Below are 22,798 nucleotides of genomic sequence, written 5' to 3' on the forward strand. Positions count from 1 at the left end.
TCGCTGCCTAAATACTGGGCGAAATTGACACTGGAAGTGAAATAGATAACTTTCTAGCATCGGGTTCATTTCATAAAATATATTATCGTAATACCATTATCAGGTTTCACAAACATTAATTTCATATCAGTATGCATCACATATGGGTAAACACTTCCATTGTCAATTCCTCGAATCTTTCGGATCTTTTAACTCCAACTCATGCAATATAATTAAAATGGGAGAGCATCCACAAACTGCAAGTTAAAAATTAGTTACTAACGGACGGGTGATTAGATCCTGAGGAAGGACCGGCTGGTATCTCCGGGACCCCTAACGCAGTGATTATGGGCGAGATGGGCCGCCCGCTTAGCATCCGCTGCCTCGCGTACGGCTACCCGCAACCCACCATTTATTGGTACCGCGGCCAATACGGCCCCATGGTACCTTATAGCAGCTCCTTGTACGAAGGCAGAGGAAACGTACTTCTAATACGACAGCTATTGCCCGAAACTCTCGGAGAGTATATGTGCCAAGCTTACAACGGGCATGGCCAGCCGGCGGACTGGTCGTTCGAAGTACGAGCGCAAAGTTTAGAAGAATCCGACGAATTCCCCAACGTTGTGTCCCGACAGACTGAGCGATCTGTGAATGCTTATGAGTATGTGCGACAAACTGAACCGACCACCTCTACGACGGAACGAACAACGGAAATTGATATACCCTATACCGGTAAGATCGGGCCTTTGACAAAACGCTTTTTTCATATTATTTGATGTGAAACATCTAATGGTCAGACCGGCGCTTGGCGTGGCCACGCACATTGAGCGTAATATCGGACCTCCCTTTCGTAGGATTTTGAAATAATTTTTGTTTCAGATTATGCCATATTTATTCGAGGACTATAATGGATATTTTCTATACAAAATACTTAGTTTAGATGTTTCACATCTGCCAGCCATACGGCTCAATTTTTATGTGCATGGTTTATTTTCTGCATGTTGCATGGGGTTTTTGAAATTAAAAGAAAGAGTTTTTAGTTGGACATTACTTTAATATCATCTGTACATAGTTCCGGGTAATTCGTTGGTGTTATCTAGCGATGTTCTTCAACTTTGACTTCTAAGAAATTCTGTAACGACTCATTATCGTACCATGTTTACATTAATGTGACCATAACTTGGATGTTAATTGCAGAGCGTGTAAATATTTTGATTCAATCTGTAGGTACCTACTGAAAGATACCATTGATAGGTATATAATTATAAACATATAGTAATCTACAAGATATAAATTTGTAAATATATTTTTTAGTTGCTATTATTTTTAGTTTACTGGCCACTGCCAGTTTCCACCCTTACCTAGAGATAAAGTTAAACCCTCGGTCTGAGTTACTATCCAAAAGCGAGAATTATCATTAAACCCGCTGTGACGGGTTGGAGGAGGTCTGTGCCCAGACCTATAATAAGATGAAATCTATTAGATAGGCTTAAAATAAGATGAAATCAGTTTTCTTTTAAATTAATAGTTCTACAATCAAATCGCTTAGTTCAAATCATTGCAATCGTCTTGATACAAGGTTTTTGTATCTGATAGCTAATAAAATGTTTGTAAACAGTACCGGTAAGGACGCGCATCGCGACAGACCGCACTCGGCTCACGGCCGGATCAGAGATCAACCTGCCCTGCGACGTAGACGGCTTCCCCGTGCCGCAAGTTCACTGGACAAAGGATGGTCTTCAGATCCAACGGCCGCCGGATAGCGACAGGATTTATGTCACAGGTAACAACACTATCATAAAAAAACAACAAATTCCTTGATGGACCTATGAGCGAGAGTAGTAAGGTGTAGGTGCTTTATGTGACAGAGTTCGTCCAGGGAAGTAGGTAAGTACATTCCACAGCCAAATTTTTTTCTGGCCATTTGCTTGGTCCGTCAATAATAACCTGTACGGGATACCCTAGCGTATTCATAGGACGCCAGGATTTGACCCACCACTCTTCTACAGCTGGTCCCATCGTCATCCAGGCGCTATTTTTGGGTTTCGAAAAGGTAGACGTCAAAAAAAGTGGACCTTATTTAATTCTGCGCCTTTTGAGCTGCTAGTTTAATGCGGCCTAATAATTCTGGATGAATTTTAGCTTTGACAGAACGAAGAAAATGATATTTTGACCTAATAACGATGCACGTTGTCTATAACAGATACGAGTACATACGTGCATTACATTACTAAAAACAACGTAACTGTTTGAGGTTTCAAAGACAGGTTATAAAGCTATCTGTATATATCGTGTACCGATAAAAAATTTACTTAGTGAATAAACAAATTACTGTAAGCAGTTTATTCAACCCATCTCAATCCAACTAATCGGTTTCTAAGCGGCATTATTCTTACTCATCTGAGTACTGACCTGGTAAAACTTTGTTGGGTTATGCTTGATTGGGTATCTAACTAATTTTGTAAGAAGATTATCTCGCGTAAGATCTCGCCTCTAGCGAATGTTAAAACACGTCTTTTTTGGTAGGGACCGAACTAGCCACGGCCAGAGTCACCCACAAAACCAGACCAGACAAAAATCAGAAATTATATATATTTCAGAGTTACCGCTGAAGCGAAACGGACCTTCCACTTATAAAACACACACAACTCTTTAACAATTATTTAAAACAAATAATTTCATAAAGATAACATTTCTATGATATATTAAATTTGGGTGTTTAAAACGTATCTTACCTTTGATTTTATTTTTATTAACAGAGGCGCGGTTGACAATTTCGCGCGCAAACATCAACGACAGCGGAGTTTACGGGTGCCACGCCAGCAACGGGTACACTTCGGACTACTCTACAGTGCAGATCAGCGTGGAAGGTAAGATGAGCGTCTCAAATGGACATATCCCATCGGATATGAACCCCTTGTGCGTGCATCCCTGGATGTTAACCCATGGTTAATCGGGCGTCCAACATGCTTAAACAATGCAAGTGTTTAAATATAAGTCCTGCACAGGCAGGAGACAAATATTGTATCCCCCGATTATTTATTTATTTATTTTAACTCTTTAACGAAACGAAAAAAAGAACGAATAGAAAACACAAAAACTGTAGGAGAATACAAAAGGCGGCCTTATCGCTTAAAAGCGATCTCTGCCATGCAATCTTAGGATTAGGACAACAAGAGCGAGAACAAATAAATAATGAAAAATTATTATAAACCTACATTAAAATAACTACATACGTGATACGAATACATAAACAAAAATTAATATTAAAATAATAAACGAATATATATTATGATATAATAAGCTATATATATATAATATAATAAAACATTGAAAAATATTTTGATAGACCTGTGAAATTTTATCCTTGAGAAAAATGTCTCCAGCCCCACAGAATTTAACGTGAACAGAAACCGTGTACACCGCTAATATTGAAGCATCAAAAACCACTCCACTTTATTAGGGTTTCTCGAACAGGCGGTTATAGTCGTAAAAATGTAATAGGTCCGTTTTGACATTTGTGCAAGACCATAGAATGTAACTTGGAACGAAACTGAAAGAAACATTAAAATAAAAATCAATTACATACGGTGTTTTAAAAAGTACGTAATTTTTTTTGGGACGTTCAATAATATGAAAGAATATATCGCGAGTATTCTTTTTGCGCTTACTTTATAGTAGCATGCAATTTATAATTGTTGCGAAACGTTCTCAGTCTTTTTTTTTTATACTAGAGCTGTAACCATTTTTTTACTGAATATTGAAAATAAATTTTGTGTAGTAATCTTTACTGCAAAGAATGAGCTTGGTTCTCAAAATAGGTTCTAAATAAAGAGTCTGAGTTGATGTATGTGACCAAACGGCACATGACTGAAGCGTCCCCGCGCGCACTTCGCAGTTTTTCATTCCTCATCTTGTAAAGTTGACTGTGCACTCGTTTAAGTTTGATATATATTGTTTACTATTGCGTTAACTATGTCTCTTCTATTTTGGACATTAATTTAAACATAGTGATTTGACTCGATTTTTGTGTTTGTTGTTATATAGTACTAACTCTGTTTCAACATGTTGAAAAGTGGACGTATAATCAACTGCCAGTCACGCGTATCGGTTGTGAAGTTAAAGGAATACTTTGAACGAACGTACACTTTACAATACATAATAATATCAATCAAGTACTGATACAAACTTGAATTGATTTATCGTGAGTATCGAGTCCCGAGTCTTATGGTTCCATAACTAGTTACGTCGCGATGACAAATGTCAAAACGGGCCTATTACTTTTTTACGACTATAGTCACTTCCATTTAGCAGTTGACAGTCACTATTTTACCTCTAATATTCTAAACATTTACCATAAAATGGGGAAAATGGGAAAGTTTGATAGCTAGCCACATTTCGGTCTGAAATGAGAATTGCGCGGGCTGTATTTTCTTAGTTCTGTGTCCTACCCATGCTAGTCGTATTGGGATTGTTTATACTTTATATCTGTAAAGACCTATTTTAAGAGCTTAATATAAACTTATTCATTTTATACCACCAGGGCTATACATACCACCGAATTGCAAGGATAGTCCGTACTTCGCAGATTGCAGCTTGATAGTGAAGAGCAAATTCTGCCATCACAAGTATTATTCCAAGTAAGTGATTTCATTACAATCTTATCTTATATTAAATTTGTATAAATAATAGGTAATCATTTAAGGACGTGCGTGCACTTCATACCTTCATACAATAACTGCCTAACCTAAAATCAAAGAATACAAAAACAATTCTCGTTAGCCTCGGTTGTAACCCATGACTGGTTTCGAAAAGGCCCTTCCTCACATTTCATATTACAGATCACATTTCGCTAATCCAATGTAATTTTAAAAATGCGAAAGTGTTTTAGTTTGGTACATATTTTCGTACTAGCCGTACTAAAAAATCGTTTTATATCATATCATTTTTATAAAAATTAGTTTTAAAAATCTTTACCTAAAATATTTAAATATTGTGGGTAACTTTCGTTTCCTACGCCTGCCTTAAACCGCTATACTCATCTTGGTGAAATTTTGCATAGAAATAGTTTTCATCTTGGGGATTGCCCTAAGTTACATTTTATCCCTTATAGGATATAAGGGATAAAAATAAAGATTTTTAAAGCCCAAAATAAACGCGGAAGAGGTCGCAAACAACACTAGTTGTTGTTTGTCTTTAAACAAGACGAAGGAGTTTATTATAACGGGATTAATCTTTAACCTTAACAACAAATGTTATAGATTCTGCTGCATGTCCTGTGTGGAGGCCGGGCAACTCGACCCCAACGAACTGGAGATGCAAGCTGACACAACGTGGCGAAAAAAGTAGATACCATCTCAAATCAACGACCATCGATTTCGACTACGCGGATACTATGAAAACACAAGTAGTACCTAATTTATAAATATACCTGCTTCTGTATTGTATTATTTTCCACAGTGAAGTTGCGTAGGGGGAGTTGAGAAGGCATGTCCCTATAAATACCGTAAGTTCAAAAGTGAAAAGCTCCTATTTCAAATAACTACGCGGCAAAAATTAAATACGCGTCGACACTTCTCTCCATCTTAGTAATTCTTAAAACATTAAGAACAAATTAAGCACTTATGGTTTGCACTTTTCCAGTTTTTTTTTTTTAGAAGAATAATGAAAGTAAGAAACGAGAATTTTGTTTTTATTTTAGTGAGATAACGAGATTTGAAAATCATGAGCAAACAATTTTAGCTCAGCACCGGGCGACTCTCTCACTCTCCGTATCACGCTACACCACTGATTTGCTAACAGTTACCAACCGGTCATCTTCATACAAAATACATGATCTAACAGCACCGAAGGCGAACCAAATTTTGTGTGGAAATGACAGGCAACCACAAGCCACCTGTTGGTAATTGTCAGAAAATACGGGAAACTAACACAATACGGGATCTAGGTGAATAGTAAGTACTTGCAATAGCGATAATCTTCTGCAAGTGTACCTTTAGATATACACTTTTATAAGGTAGGTATCTTTAGTGATTGTGAGGCAATTTGACCACAGATCACAAAATAATACTCAATTCAATCTCATTGATCAGTTTATACTGTAAAAATTAATGACGTTTTAAATAAAAGGAGGTCGATATACACTGACGACAAATTAAACGTTATAGATACCTACTAATACATATAAAATAGAACATTTCATTTTACTGAGTGCTAGTAATTTAGCCAAGTTTTATCTCGTAGGTACCTATGTATATCTTTTTTTTACTTAAAACACCATTGCTCTTAATGATTAAATAATATAAGGTATGGTTTTATGTTTTATATTAGGAAAATTTAAACCTTTTGGTGCCATACATTTTTCAGGATTGCAATAGTAAAGTTTTTTGTTAATTTTATATGAGTTGTCTTTCACGAGGAAGAACTGCGAGTGTGAGTAGGTACTAGTAGGCTAATAACGTGGGTACTGTAATGGTGCCTACTGTACTCGTAGATAGGTTAATGTAAGTGTATATAAAATATTGTCACAAATAGTTCCATCTGTGATGGAGATTAATAATGGTTTAACGCTGCGTATTGTGTTCTCCCACAAACTGTGCTTCGTACATCTGTTCCCTAGTAAATAACTTTGCGAGGGTTTTCAAAACGATGCAGGTTTAGGACAGCTCTGATTCTATTTAAATTTCTTGACAATTCAGTATCAGTTATCAAAATTTACTCCAACTTTTTAGTGATTGAGGCGTCCTCTGGCACTCTCAACCTCACAGGTCCCAAACACGTCTTTATGAACCAAACGATCAATGATTCTTTATCCCAAATAGAATGACACTGATACAACCTCTGCATCGCGAATTTCTAACATGACGTTACGGAAGTTTCCATCCAATGCCTACGTGTAGAGTTCCGAGCCTCACCTATAGATGTTCTCTCTAATTTCTTCGAGCCCTAGGGCTCAATTTCTTTTAAAATTTCTGCGGTCATCCCACCTTGCAACGAAAACTCTGGTTAACCACACATCTCCAATAAAAAAATAGTTTCTTGGTGGTGGTGAGGTGTCAGAAATTTGATGGCCAATAAATTAAAATTGAATTGAATTTATGCAGTTTTGCATATACGCATAGCTAAGTTTTTGGGTGAACACAGTGGATAAGCTTCTTTAGATAGATTTTTATTAAAGAGTTTTCTAGTTCACATAAATAGAGGATTTTCATAATGAGAAAAATACTCTTATATCTAAAGCGATATTATTTCATATATCTTTCGATTTTGTATTTTCAATAAAATGTTCCTGACAATAAATTATAATAATTTTGGTAAATGTTGGAATTTTGGGCACGTATTTATTGTTAATAAAATGGGCATAGCCATTGTTCATGATAAAATAAATACCAAACTTTAAATAATGCTGCACCATATGGGATGTGTAACTGTAACACTTAATTATTGTACTGGCTCACCCATAACAAGATGTTGAGAAATTATAATATAAAATTAAATTCAATACTTAGATGTTCAGGAGTCCTCAAAAAATATTTAAGTTTTAGATATAGGCCTTCAAAAAAAAGTTCTAAAATCAGTGTGTAATTTGAACATAATAAGTGTAAAGAGTAATAATAATATTGTGAGTCATAATAATTAGTTACATGAGGAGTTGAAAAGGACCATGTAAATATACCTAAAATAAAATTAAGTGAAGATAAATGTGTATTTTATTTGTTTTTATTTCGTTAAAGTGAGTATACTCACTTATTTTGTTTCTCTGATGGTAGCCGATGGTAGATGGATGATAGCACAGGTAGGAGATAAAAATTATATCCCCTGACACGTTAATTATATCCTAATTAATGTGCCCACCTGCTAAATCACTGGAACATGGAATAGGACAAGTTTACCCCTGTTTATTATTACACTTTTATTATTTGGATATTATTTTTAACTGTGCGGAAGTGCTCCGAGCTAAAACTGTAGGAGAAGATAATTTTTTATCCTTTCCGCCCATTCCCGCTTCCTTTCCATTTTTAATATTAATCATTCATTCACTAATAGACACTATTTTATTTTAGTTATAATAAAATTCGCTAAATAATCTCAGGCTCAAATAATATTATAACTGAAATAAAATACAGTCAATGACACGCTAAAAAAAATATTAAGTAGTTATGTGTATCCATTACCAAAAACCATCTATTGATATCTAGGTAATGATAAATTAACCTTTATTCGGTACTGGACATATTCCTCTGAGTTCGTCGATTTCGCGATTAGATTATTAATAGCAGCATATATTGTAGTCGTACCCAAAAAAATAAATTGGTTTCAATCAATTTAATTTATGTATAATTTATCTACTATTTAGAAAAGTGTAGTTACTACGCTGGGCAAGCGTGTATTGCTAAATTTCACACAGCTTTAAGCACATTATGGAGACAATTCAAGCATGGAGGTATCTTTTAGATGTGTTTGCTTCCCCCCTGTAACGGTGAAGTGCCGGACCCGCGGACCTAACTCGGCCCTCGCGCTATCACCGCATTAAATACACAAAAAAGGTTGTTTTAAAATTAAACAAAAGGAAATGCAATAACATAAATTTTTATTTACATCCCGAAGTTCACAGTCATGTAGGTATATAACAAAGTAAACGTCCTACGTCTATCTTACCCGACAATTAAAGTACAGCGAGACAATGCGTGAGCTAAAATGATGCTTTATATACGTATGTACATATACAATTGTTTGTCGCCCATCGATATCAAGGGCGAATGCACCGCGTTTGTTAAAAACGAAACCGATTTAAACAGGGCGTGACGTAAATAATTGAATCATTTTTTAATTAGTTTAATAATGAAATAAATTGTAAATTTAAGACTCCACAGGAAAATCATTTTTGTGAAACTGGTGTTGTTTTTTTATGACGTATACTTACTAATACCTTATATAAAACTAAGGAAGATGTTACAAGAAAAAAAACTTATTTGGTACAAAGTATACTCTAAAAATCAAAATCCCGCCAGAATTGCAAGTAAAGTGCAATTACACAGGAAACTATTCTTTTTCCAATGTTTTAAGGCATTGAATACGTTTGGAAAAACAATGATGGGACGAAAAGTATCTAGTTTCAAAATTTGGCTGTATATTTAGTCATCTTTCCGAATTCCGAATTGTCGAATGAGGAAAGGGCAATACAGAATAATTTATGTAATGAAACGCAATGTTAGGCAATCCTTAGGAATGTATTTATCAATAATTGCCAGGTAATTAAAAATTACACGTGTAGTTGCAGCTTCACAGTCTTAAAATGTGAGGTTGTCTAATATTTATGCCACGCCTGTATCGGCTTAACAAAACTTTGGCTAGGCCTGTACATAATTTACTACTGTACTAATTTATATATTTTCTTAACTCCGTCGCGCGATGCGGGAGTGCCCTAAAAGGAGTATATCGCGATACGTATATTATAATATATTCTTAAATACAAAAAATAAAAACACAATGAAAGTTTATATACATCAAATTATAATTTAATATACATACAGTTTGGACAGCGTCGCTCGAGCGAAACAGCGGACGCGGCGAGCGTCTGTCAGAACCGGTTTGCTCGAGCGAGCCTAGTGTGCAGGCAGCGCGACATAGCGACACGTTATCATGAACAGCGCTCGAGAAAGAGATTAAGTTGGCGTCCATCAGGCGGTGTTCGCTCGAGCGAGCCCAGTGTGAATGTGCAGGCAGCGTGATATAGCGACACGCAGTCATAATAAGCGCGCGAGACAGACGATTACTTGAGCGGTTAGTGCCCGTCGGAGCCGGTGCTCGCTCGAGCGAGTCAAGTGTACAGGCAGCGCGATATAGCGACACGTAGTCACGGTGCAGAATAAATAAATCTTGTGTTCAGGACAGGGTTCCTACCAAACTGTTCACTCGAAACGCTCCCAGCGAACCACGCTGCGTGCCGAAGACAACCGAAGCTACTGTACGACGTCCCGGTCTGGAGGTACTTCATCTTATCTACCTTACTGGGTAGTGAGCCCCTTATAGTATCACAATACGTTAAACTAAACGAAGAAGGTCAACTAATCTATGTATACCGCTATTAAAAATATTTATAAAAAAAAAATGCGCGCATCCGTAAAATGTACGATCGCGAAAGTAGTGAAACTTCATCGGCTTACTTTCATACGCTTATGTGTTACACTCAAATTCATATTAGGTTGTGTTAGATCGGTTCGATCCTTGTCTAGGTAGACTGGCATCAACATGTTAAATTTTTTTCCCAACTGTTCTCAAAATATCAAGCCTAAAGAAGTTTCACTTTAAAAAATAAAAGGAAATTCTGTTACGAATAAACCATATTAACACCTAAACAATAAACGCGCAGTGAAGCGCGTGTGTTTAATAAATATGAAAAACGCAATTGCGCCTCAAGTCTATCTAAGTGTACGCAGGGGTGAATGCGTCGTCATCCGCACGCAACGTGTCCATCTCGTGGTGGGGTGCGCGGTACACACGTCGGTCGTCGGGATAATAGCTTCAAACAATTTGTACAAGAGTTTCACGGGATACAGTGTAAAACTACGGAACGACACGAAACGCTTCTCTCCCGTTTTCCGATGCAAATTGACGCAATAACGGGTACGATTGTTGTACGCGTCCGCGGAAAACCGTTTCGTGCGCGTCGCAGGGAAATTCTATGCGGGACCGGTGCGGGCGAGGTGGCTCAGTCGAGTACTTGCGCGACGATCTTCTCCATGTCGTGGTCGATCTCGTCAGAGGAGGCGGGAGGCGGCGGTGCGGGATCGGGCGCGGCCGCGGGCTCAGGCTCGGGCTCGGGAGCGACAGCGGGCGCGGCAGAAGTGGCGGCGAGGGCAGCAACGGACGCGGCGGTCGCAACTGGCGTGGGCGGAGGTAGAGCGGGTAGCTGGAATGGCTCATCCAGGTCCTCGAGCCCAGGCGGCATTGGCAACCTGGACAGCTCCTCTTGCAGTTTCACGTAATGCCGCTAAAACAAATAATGGTTCCAGATTTTTATTCGAACGATGACTAGTTAAACGTTTGATCGCGATCTCGCTTGGTGGATTCTTAAGATTTCGAATTGCGATTAAACTGGTGGTGAAAAACCTCGATACGGAAACAGAATACGGATCTTTCCGCAGCGGGAACTTCTTACCGGGCCAGACCTGGGGCTTGTTAGAAATTACAAATTCAAAATCATCAAAGAAACACTCATTCCCACAGCGCCTATGCGCAACCCACATAGTAACATAGTGATTGCGAAACTAGTGATTACATTGCTGAAATTATTACGACTAACGGTAAAGCATCTAGCCCTAGTGGCTAACGAATATATGCAAATATACCGAACATGGATCGCGCCAAAACAGCACCGTGCGAAAATTCGCGCACTGCCGAAGACAAGACGATTAACAGTCGTATAAGTATTTGCCATTAGCAAGCATTTTGTTAGTTGCATATTCGCGGTCATGTTACGTAACATAATTTATCCTCTTATGCATCGCACATAGCGTCTTTTGAAACGACACTCACCTTGAGAGCCATAAGGTTGAGTTGTATGCTGCGCTGCGTACGCTCGTCGCCCGTCTGTCCCTCCAGTTCCGTGATCCAGTTGGCCACAGTTTGCATTATTTCGTTGCGCTTTATCCAGAAGTGCGTTTGAATTACCTGATATGTAAACAGAAAAAGGAATTATGACCTGCCGAGTACAAGCATGCTCTCTCACGCGAAAGAGGTATAGAAAAGCACACTGCACACTGGTCCAATACAGATCGATAGCTTCGGTTTTTAATTAATTACCGATAGGCTAACGCTAGAAACAATCATGCGATGGAAAACAAAGATGAGTTCTAGGTTAGAGCGCGCTTGCCTTGACAACCGTTGCCTTGACTAAAGTTATACGTGGCAGAAAAGACAGTTGTCGGGAGGTCGTTCACACCTTACCGGTAACTAAAAAGTAAAATTTTGGTAGGCTTAAATTAATCTTGAATACTCTGTGCTACTACACAGCTTTTTTAATCTAAAACTAAATATTTGTGATAGAAAATGTGGCTGTACCCCGATTATACCGAATACATCTGTACCCCTTCGATCCCTTTCGAGTGTACAGGCGTGATGTTATATTGTATGATTGCGTAAACGATGCATATTTATACGAAACCAGAATACGCGGTTGATTTGCTGTCATTCTTGAAGAGTTCCTTTGTCTGCATCCAAAACTTTTCTACAGATCTAAATGAAATTTAAATGGACCCATTTGTAACAAAAAATAAACAATTTGCAAATCCCTCTACATAAGATACATGCAAAATGCAAAATAAAAAATGCTATATGCCTGAACAAACATTAAAAAAGTGTGTTTTGTGCGTATAACCTTTACGATTGAAGAAAAACTTTTATTATTTTTTATTGATAAATGAGTAAAATGTTCCTGGGACTCCACCATTTCATTTTATATTCTACTAGCTTTTGCCCGCGGCTTCGCTCACGTTAAGTTTTATTTTTGATTTGTTAAATTTTCTACAAAGGGTTAAAAAAAGGTCTTGCTGCTTATAGAAAAATATGAACGGAAATTACTTAGAAAATCAGAAACTTTCATATAAATTTTGATCCCCTATGAAATACGTATTTCTTTATTATAAATCGATAACCTAAAATCAAAGTTTAATTGATGTAGCTTGAAAAATAAATTGATAAATGAAGAATTTTTTACAAACTTTCATCCCATATTTAACCCTGATGGAATTTAAAAAAATCCTTTCCTAGCGGACGCCTACGTTGTAATAACTATCTGTGTGCAAAATTTCAGCCCAATCCGTCAAGTGGTTCGAGCTGTGTGTTGATAGATCAGTCAATCAGTCAGTCAGTCAGTTGCCTTTTATATATTTTGATAATATAAAAGTTATCAGCTGCTCAATAAATATTTTACGCAAAAAGGGTAGGTTAGGTATACTTTCGAAAATTTGTGCAGTTATGCTGATAATGCGTTTGGTGAAAATAATTGGTCATATACAATGACCAATCAAGTAATCGGTGAGTACTAAAGCAAAAATGATAACTTTTAGTTTTTTAATCGATGAAGTGCGTTTGAAATAAAAAAAATATTTTCTAAGATTACGTTGACGAAACAGAGACAACTATTGCAATATCCTGTACAACCAATAGCTTGGACATGGTAATTATTAATGATATTATCACTCGCGTTTAGATGTAATTAATGTTTTAAAAGATAAAATTTAATTTAAAAAAAAAATTAGGGATTTTTCATAAAATAAACTTCTTTCTAAAAATATAAGATAAAATTAAATTTATATTTAAAAAAAAATTAATTAAAATAAAACGATAATTGTAAATAAGAAATGTTAATAATAAATGATTAAATGTAGATTAAAATTGTAGCTATATTTAATTAAAAATCGATTAAAATAATTTCTCAGCTTGAAATGACAGCTTAATTTATGTTATTTTTATTTATAAATAATAAAGACAAAAACAGGTTATATTGATAAAAAAAAATCTATTTCAGTTTCATCTATATATATAAAAGAGGATGTTTGTATATCATCGTTAATGCATTGAAGCGCTATATGATGGTGATATTTAATAACATGAACATCATATTTACATTCTCCGTGGAAAAATACATGGTCATACCAATTTTTATGACAATCGGTTGAACGGGGCGGAAGTCGATACTTGACAGCGCCGCCTGGTGGGGAGTTACATCAATGGACATAGCATTTTCTTTTTCTCCGAGGAAAAATACATGGTCATACCAATTTTTATGACAATCGGTTGAACGGGGCGGAAGTCGATACTTGACAGCGCCGCCTGGTGGGGAGTTACATCAATGGACATAGCATGTTCGTTTTCTCCGTGGAAAAATACATGGTCATACCAATTTTTATGACAATCGGTTGAACGGGGCGGAAGTCGATACTTGACAGCGCCGCCTGGTGGGGAGTTACATCAATGGACATAGCATGTTCGTTTTCTCCGTGGAAAAATACATGGTCATACCAATTTTTATGACAATCGGTTGAACGGGGCGGAAGTCGATACTTGACAGCGCCGCCTGGTGGGGAGTTACATCAATGGGCATAGCATATAAACCTTCTCCGTGAAAAAATACATAAGCATACCAATTTTCATAATGATCGGTCAAATAGTTTCTGAGTTTATCGATGACATATATACAAACATCCTCTTTTATATATATAGATTTAAAATTCATTAATATCACTTTCACGTTTTATAAATATTTGTATTTGTTAAATAGAATAATTTAGAGTGGAACATTGAAGGTAAGATCAGCACATGTCAATATAACTTTGTCATTGAATATTACAGAAAGTCGCAATCGTCAGAAAATTTATTAATATTTAAAATATTTTTTTTAAAACTGTCGAATATTTATTCACTTTGCTATTCATAATTGATCCGTTTGAAAATATTGGAAATGAATAATCCTAATTGATTACGATATTTGCCACTAGCTGGCGTATAAGTCAAGAAGCGTGGAGTATATGCCATATACTTACGACCAATCCAAATTATTATTTTTAATTAGCGGAAACTACACGGACGTCTTACGTAAGCGTTACTTCCGTCAGAAAAAAAACTGAGTTACTCCCTAGTCGCGCCTAAAGAAGTTTTACTTCAAAAATTAAAAAAAAAAACAATTGAATTGCAAAACTTCTCCTTTTTGGAGGAAGTAGGTTATAAAGTACGTGTAAGTTTACGCACCTCCTTGAAGCAGGACTCGGGCGCGCGCAAGTGGTCGAGCATGGCCCAACGCACGCACGCCTGGTAGATGTTGGAGTTGTACTCCAGGCTGGCGCTGTTGCCGACGCGCGTGCCGCGGCTGCGCTCGTAGCCCGGCTCGTTGAAGTACGGCTCCGGCACCAGTATCAGCGACTGGATCGACACTAGCACCTGTGCGCAGAATACACGTATGTTGCAGTGCGATTCCAACTTTGTGTCCATAGATGGACATAATTAAGGCCGCGTTTTGTATACTACTCCAGTCTTTGTGTTTCTCTCTAACCATCCTTTATTAACCTAACTGTGTAGTGGTGTAAATAAATAGTGGTGTACAAATCAAGAGTTTAAATGAAAATAAAATAAAGTTGGACCATCATCCGCAGTCCTACTGCTGGACACTAGCCTCTTCGGTAATAAGACGGACGGTTTTAGAGCATTGAATTACCACGCTGCTCCAATGTGATTTGGTGGGTTTTAACGATTTTCATCACAAGTTAATGATAAATGATAATCGGGATCCGGTGGGCTTAACGCGGTCGAATCCTACGACAATCGCGTGTAGGGTTTTCTTTTGAACATTTCCAAAATTCTATGTTCTGCATAAATCTTATGGTTTCATAGAAAGGTATGAAGTATTAACCGAAATGTGTAAAGTGAAACATAATTTTTATTAATCTACTAAACATCGTAAATACGTATCTTATTTTTGCCAATTCTTTCGTACGTGTGAAACGTGTACGTACCTAGGCACCAACACGTACGGCACGTACTTACTACTAAGATAAAATAGGCGAAATCGAAGGCGAAAATAAGACTGTTAAATTCAAGAAACAGGAATGTCTGACATAACATTCCTTTTTCTTAAACAAGGTGTGATGGCCATTGCTCTGTATATAGTTATTAGTCTCTGTAAGTTGTTTTCCGTTATAAAGGGCTTGATTGCCGGTATAATTACAGGAACGAGAGGCCACTGCAAATTGCTGCTTTGTTGATGAACATGAGCATGAGCATGCCCTGCGAAGTGTCGCACTGTTTATAGGTGATGATTTTCCATTTACCAACCGGTGGAGTATCTGCTTGGTCCGTCAATCTTTAATAATATTTAAAATGCGAAATTAAGTTAGTATGGTCTCCCTTTACGACCTAACGATTAAAAACAAAATATACTGCGGTAATACACAAATCACCATCTAGCCCCAAAGTAACCGCAGCTTTTGTTATGGGTACTGATTAATATTTTTATGAATAATATACATAAATACTTATAATGTATAGATAAAATCCGAGACACAGAAGAACATTCATGTTGATCACACAAACATTCTCCAGTTGAGGGAATCGAACCCACAGCATTGGACTCAGAAAGCAGGGTCGCTGCCCACTACGCCAATCGGTCGTATAAAAAACAAGGGATCAACTTGATTCTTTGCATAGTTAGGTCAAAGGACGTAGAGTAACATAGGTTACATTTATCCAAAAAAAAAAACAACGGTTCTCACAAGATTTGTTCAAAACAGTAATAACTAGCAAGATAGCAGGTAGGCAACAGTTAGTTATTACTATACAACAAAAATGTCTTACCTGTAGGAAGCTGGACGTGTGTGCGTTCCACTTCTCCTCGGGGCGGCCGTGCCACGTATTGAGCACGGACAGACACACCTTGCCGTCGTTGTAGAGGTTAGGGTTAAAGCGCACCGAGTGGCGGCCCGTGGTCTCCAGGTTGATGAGCATGGGCACCGCGGGGTACTCCGCCGGGAAGTACACGTCCAGGATGAAGCAGCCGTTCGCGTACGGCGTGTCCGACGGGCCCGTTATCAGCACCTACGGATGGAAATTACTGATACTAACGGGAATTTTCATTACAGAGTCGATCTTTTTATGAGTTTTCATAACTATATTTATAAAAGTTTATTTTAAAATATTACAGCATTAAATCATAACACAAAATGAAATTAAAAATAAACAAAAAAAAGCAATGTGCATTTTGACTTCAAGTTGCGCGCGGACAGCATTTTTGTCTAAAAATTCGTGAAACAAAAATCAGAAAAATAGGATTCGCAACTCAAAAACGAGTTCCATTAACTCCATTGTACTTTGACGATACAGAGTTTAATTCTCGATAACGATTATTCGACTGCGAGCGAATTTTGTACTAAGGCCTACTGGTGGCGTGGGGCATTGTTGATTAGTGGCGGTACCTTCATGACGTCAAGGCGGTCGGTGTCGGTGCGTACGAACACTGAGGAGGAGTAGGAGAGCGGAAGACTGGTGGCCAGAGTTGCAGCCTCCTGAGCGAGGCGCTTCATGCGGGCCGGATGAGCACGTTCGCCGGCCGCGCGTACCGTGCCCTCGAAATGATACGGCACCGTAAACCGGAACCCGCCCTCAGCACTTTCCGCCATCATCTCAAAGGTTTCTGTACACACAGACCAATTGAGTCAGCGAAGTCGTTTCAAGTTCATCATAGATGAATATCTTGAATAATAAAGTTTAGTACATTAATCAAATAGGAAGATACAACATATGATTACACTTCTCCTCACATACTTAGATATCAGCAGTTCAAAACAAGCTGTTTCTCAGCTAGGGAATTATATACGTGATATTTTTTAATATAGCACAAATTCAACACCGAACCAAAACTTTCATCTCGCTTCCGCAGTGGCGTCTCTCTTGCAACCAATCACAAAAATTGCTCAAAGTAGCGCGTGTTGCAATTGGGCGTAAATTTGAACACTACAGGACGCATATAAAATTATTTAGAATCCGAAAACTGTTAATTTAAGAAATATTTTTTTATAGAGCCCCTACCTCTACGCTTTACCCAATTCTTTCCTTGATCAATGAAAAAAGGGGTAAGGAACATGAAGGCGTTATTGAAACGCTTAAATTTCCAGTAAACGCGCTACCCGTAACAATTATTTAACGGCCGCGCGTAATCATTATTATAATATGAATGCGAAAGTGTGCCAGTTTGTTTGTTTATTATTACGTTACCTATCTTCAGACCAATCGTTGAACCGATCTTGATGATATTTCACACATGTTTGATGAAGTTTGCATCCTGGAGTTGAACATCGGATTATACAGTTTCGGAAAAAGCTATAGGTAAAAGTTACCTGCGGAATTATAAAATATTGTATTGAAGAAATTTGTGGCCTAATTTTGTGACAAAATATTTACAAGCGCCAGATAAGTTGGGTGCAGGCATACGCTAAGACTGTAGTAAGTTTACCGAACAATTTATCTATTGCTTGCAAAACGGGTGTCCCATTCTGTAAGTAGTATGTTGTATTCATTAGAGTATGTGGTGTGGGCGTATGTGTGGTTATGTCACGTAGTGTGGATGGCTCATATAGTACTAGTGTTAGACTGTGTGTTGTGTAACTGATTAATTTTATAAGAAGTATATGAATTTGGAATGTGACTTTGCCATAAACATACCAAATTGCATGGTGCGCATGAGATCGATGTAGCGGGCCTCTCGCGTGGCGCCGTGTAGCGGCCGCGCAATGCCGCCGCCCTCCGCCTCGCCCTCCGTCCGGCACACCAGTGCTGACGTGGCCTGGCACAAACGAGTTACATAAATACTAACAAATATTTTAGCGTGCAAACGCAATCATTTGTAGCATGAGAGCATTTAAAAATTCAGCGTTATAGCAGTAATATCAGCCTTTCTTTCAAGGCCACAGAGTTAGATCATCGCCACAAACATATAAATTTTGAGAAATCAAAACTTCTTAAAAGTTACTCGTAAAACTTAAATATAACTTGATTATATTATTTATGGTGCAGGAAAATCATACAGATCTCCATAATGTTAAGGCATATGGAATCTACTATTTTGCACTGGGCCATAGTGGACTACGGCCTGAACCCTTCACATTCTGAGAGGAGTGCCCTGCAGAGGGCCAGTAATGGGTTTTTGATGATGATCATGATGATGGTGATGATGAAAATAATATGTATCTACAAGCTGCCAGCGCTTTATTCCATTATCATGTATACACATCTGGAACATTTTATACACATTTTATGACGAATACATATTTCCCGCCTGGAGATTAGCATATTTGACTACTGATCAAGGGCTTTGCGATTTCCAAGGTGAGTTGCGACTCTGCTACCGAAAAGGCATTAGGTTGCTCGGTCAATAGTTTTCTGTACTGGCAAGTTAGGGACTTGGTGTTGTCTACCATGACATTGCAGTACTGTCTAGGGTCGGTCTAAGGCCATAATCCATCTCTTCTGATTTTCGCCCTAAAATGGAACCTTAATAGACTAAGTATGATGATCTAATAAACTCGATAAAGTTTCCGAAGTTGTCGCTTGCCGCACATTGTCCTTGAGTATTCTATAATATGCGAACGAAAATGTGAGTTCGCTAATTATACTTCACATTCGTAAAAACTTTTATTAATTAAGGACACGTCATAAAACTTAAGTTCTATTTAACATAAAGTACCTGTATATCTGCAATTAGCAACGCGAGTCCTTCGTCCTCTTCAGATAGTTCCGACGTACTTGAAGTACTAAATCTTGGGCTATAGGTCATCTTTCCAAATATGTTCTTTTTACTCATTCTGCCAACAAAATAAATAACAATATTATAACAAATGACCGGTTTACGTTGCAGTTTACCGATTCCGTTTTTTTTGTCCACCCCCATAGTGTAAAATAAAAATAAGTTTTTGCATGTAGCAAATAGCGCATAAGTAGTATTATGTGAGATCGATAATACAAGTTACAAGTATAGTAATATATATCTGAATAAGAGTTAATAATGTGCTTGCCATTGGAAGCAGCACAGTTATAAAAGATAAAAATAAATAATTTATTTTTGCATAGGTGATAAAATTAAGTTTTAGTTATTGTAGTTTTATTCACTCGTTGTATATATTTGCAAAGGTGTGTTAGCTTAAACAACAAAAAATATTAGTTTACGTTAGCAATAATATTTCATTATATCTATTGTCTAACTTTGCTACATTTGTATTTAAAATATATATATATATATATATATATTATAGCAAACTGAATAACTTCGCTTGCAAAGTATTAAATGCTTATATCAAATCGATATATCTTTTAAAATGATTATTTCTTTTTCATCCTTATACTTTCAGGCAGTGACAGTAAGTGGGGGCCCTGTGAAGGCGGCCGACGCCGCCTTCGTTTTCTTCTATGCCGGCGTGGTTCCGACACCAAGGAACTGCAAGATTATATATGCCCAATAGAACAGGCTGCAAATGAAGGGGTACCTGAGCTTTGTGGCGTAGGAGTTGGTGGTGCGACTCATGCTGGCTAGCAGCCTCGGCAGCGCTCGCAGCGAGGGCGCGAGGCGGCGACAGCGCAGCGCACGTAACGCACGCACCGCTCGCAGCACGCACACGTACAGCGGGATGTGTCTAGACATATCCAGCACTGGAACAAAACACGATTCATCATTATGAAGCTGTTAATACTGGCTCACTACAAGGCGCGGGTCTCCTCTCAGAACGAGAAGGGATTAGGACTTAGTTGACGACGCTGGCCACGTGCGGATTGTTAGACTTCACACGCTTTGAGAACGTAATGGAGAAACTCTCAGAGAAGCAGGTTTCCTCACGATTTACACTTAATGCAAGTTATATTTTAATTGCTTTAACTAAAAACTGGTACTTGGAAATGTTAGAAATACATGCTGGGGAATAAACTTGGCCCCCCGAAAGTAAGGGCTAAAAAACACACCAATATAACTATTTCATGTATTCCAAACCCATCATAAGTCCGATACTTATTTTCTTTAGTTCCACTACCAGTTGCTTGACTGTGATATAATCTGATGGTGTTAACAGTTTAAGATGGTTGATGGTGAAAGAGGAATATTTTAACTTGCTCTTAAGAAATCAAATAATACCAGCTAAACCACATTCTGAGATTTATTGTGAAAAAAAGAAGTTAATTAAGATATGTAAATGGTGGTAAATAATGGTGCGGCGGAAAATGGCAGCGGACTATCATGTTAGGGGTACGGCTATTATATTAAACCCATGGCCCTTATCAGTTTCTACGCGGCATCGTTCTAGAACGGTAGAACGCTTGGCAGCACTGCTTTATCGGTAGAGTTTGTCGTCAGAAAAAATTGAATTTCCAGAGCCCTCCGGGGACCACACCATCACCCATTGCGCTAGGGAGCTTTTTAGACTCAGTATCATACTATCAGTGTCTGTTAGTTTGTTTGTTTGTTATATAAAGTACAGCTCAAACGCTTTAGTATTCCATCATCTTGTTGAAATTTTGTTAATAATATTGCTTGCATTCTGGAGATCGACATAGAATACTGGAATGGCAACCCAAAGACGACCCCACACCGGAAAACGCTGGTATCCTGTCCATTTGGTGGACAGGGTACATTAAATTTGTGGCAGACTGTCGCTGGAGACAGACGGCCCAAGACGATGGAATATAGAAATACCTTACTTAAGACAAATGAACCGCATTCGATGTCCATCAGTTGATGAACTGATACGCACCTGAGTCGTTCCGGAGGTAGGAGCATATAGCAGGAACTAGCGAGCTGGCCGCCACCAGGTCGATAAACTCAGCCGGAAGCTCGTGCGCATCGCCCTCTTCGCTCTCGTCGGTGTCTTCACTCGCCTCTTGCGAGCTTTCTTCGGGAGGCCACTTCTCCCCGGGGTTCATGTAGGATACTAATACCTGTGTATGAAGACATCAATTAAATTTTGATCAATAATCGCCACGCTCTATTAACAACGAAGTAAGATACAAATTCGTAAGTGAAATAAATATATTAGATTAACTATTCTTCCAGACGTTTGAATTATGAATTTCGTATAAGTGTACTAATGCCCGTTATCGCTTAAGATGAACCAGCCTCTTTTAAAAAAGCTTGTGGATCTATAATACAACAAGGTATATCATTGTTGTCTTTCAATAATGTTACAGTAAATTTATAAAGTGGGTAAATAATTAAACTTTTGATTACTATAAATATATATTTATGTACATGACATTGAGTTGGTGGGTATGTTGATATAAATACGACTGCATTAACGATGCACCGCAGTCCTACATGGACTGAGGTGCATCGTTAATGCAGTCGAGTCGTTTATCAATAACCTACCTGCAGCAATACTGTGACATGTTCTTCCTCAATGCGTTGTCTTACTAAAGCTTGTTCTACATTCCAGCTCTGTTGGGTGGAGCCTGTCCCGAACCCGGTTCCTTTAGCCCAATACAACTGCGCCTTTTCTTCGCGTGCCTCTCGCCCTTCCTTGCTTGAACCGTTAGAATTCTGACTATTCTGTGAGACAAAATATAAAAACCAATATCTTAAAAGTCACAATCAAACCATGATAATCCGACGCCGAACTAATATTATGAAAGCTAATGTAAGTCTTATTTATTCGCTGCGCTTTCACGTTTTATAACGGCTTTCGATGGTAACCGTAAAAAATAGTTTTTACCGTAACGTGCACATTAACAACCACATTAATAATATGGATAACGCTTGTGTGATTCAAATGTGATATATAATGTTTCCGATCATCAGTGTTATTGGCTAGTTATACATAAACTAAGTCTACATAAAATAGAAAAAATTCTCCTTCATTTTAAGAAAAGTTGGGTAGGCAGTACTTTTGGACATAAATGGTGATTGACCCCACCCCAAATTGCATTACCTATTCCGATCACTGTATATAAAAGTCAACGGGTACGCAATAACCATTTCGCCTCGTATCACACCAAACAACACTCATAGTTTCAACACTCGTGACGCGTACCTGTGCGGTGGGGCGATGATGCGTGAACACGGCAAGGCAGGCCAGTACGAGTCTCACGGCGCCCAGCTGCAGTAAAGCGAGGCGCAACGAGCGTCCCGCGGGGGAGGCCCGCGGTGCCGCTTCCAGCAGTTGCGCGACCACGCGGAACGGGAGCGTGCCCAGCGACGCGGTGTTGCCGTTGCCGTTGGTGCCACCGCCCACCACTATGTTACCTGGAATGCATATGTCCAAATTGAATACACGAATACGAATACACATGAATG

At 38.2% G+C, this 22,798-nt stretch overlaps 2 protein-coding genes across 5 annotated transcripts in view; one reads left to right on the plus strand and one right to left on the minus strand.

Moving 5' to 3' along the window:
• The window catches only part of LOC120632001 (papilin), a 133,675-nt gene extending 125,989 nt beyond the window's left edge, over positions 1-7,686 (plus strand). For both annotated transcript variants that reach the window (XM_039901733.1, XM_039901734.1), the window contains 5 exons: positions 277-711; positions 1,598-1,762; positions 2,739-2,849; positions 4,523-4,619; positions 5,241-7,686. In XM_039901733.1, coding sequence (XP_039757667.1) covers positions 277-711; positions 1,598-1,762; positions 2,739-2,849; positions 4,523-4,619; positions 5,241-5,328 — 896 coding nt within the window. In that variant the 3' untranslated portion in view covers positions 5,329-7,686. The remainder of the gene's footprint in view (positions 1-276; positions 712-1,597; positions 1,763-2,738; positions 2,850-4,522; positions 4,620-5,240) is intronic.
• Positions 7,687-8,552: 866 nt separating this feature from the next.
• The window catches only part of LOC120631976 (baculoviral IAP repeat-containing protein 6), a 56,306-nt gene continuing 42,060 nt past the window's right edge, over positions 8,553-22,798 (minus strand). For all 3 annotated transcript variants that reach the window (XM_039901695.1, XM_039901696.1, XM_039901694.1), the window contains 11 exons: positions 22,536-22,747; positions 21,875-22,054; positions 21,264-21,447; positions 20,010-20,172; positions 19,214-19,331; positions 18,193-18,313; positions 16,947-17,164; positions 16,330-16,569; positions 14,731-14,919; positions 11,518-11,652; positions 8,553-10,972 (listed from right to left, as the gene is read on the minus strand). In XM_039901695.1, coding sequence (XP_039757629.1) covers positions 10,691-10,972; positions 11,518-11,652; positions 14,731-14,919; positions 16,330-16,569; positions 16,947-17,164; positions 18,193-18,313; positions 19,214-19,331; positions 20,010-20,172; positions 21,264-21,447; positions 21,875-22,054; positions 22,536-22,747 — 2,042 coding nt within the window. In that variant the 3' untranslated portion in view covers positions 8,553-10,690. The remainder of the gene's footprint in view (positions 10,973-11,517; positions 11,653-14,730; positions 14,920-16,329; positions 16,570-16,946; positions 17,165-18,192; positions 18,314-19,213; positions 19,332-20,009; positions 20,173-21,263; positions 21,448-21,874; positions 22,055-22,535; positions 22,748-22,798) is intronic.

This window comes from Pararge aegeria, chromosome 19, assembly GCF_905163445.1.
Source record: "Pararge aegeria chromosome 19, ilParAegt1.1, whole genome shotgun sequence".
Classification (NCBI taxonomy): domain Eukaryota; kingdom Metazoa; phylum Arthropoda; class Insecta; order Lepidoptera; family Nymphalidae; genus Pararge; species Pararge aegeria.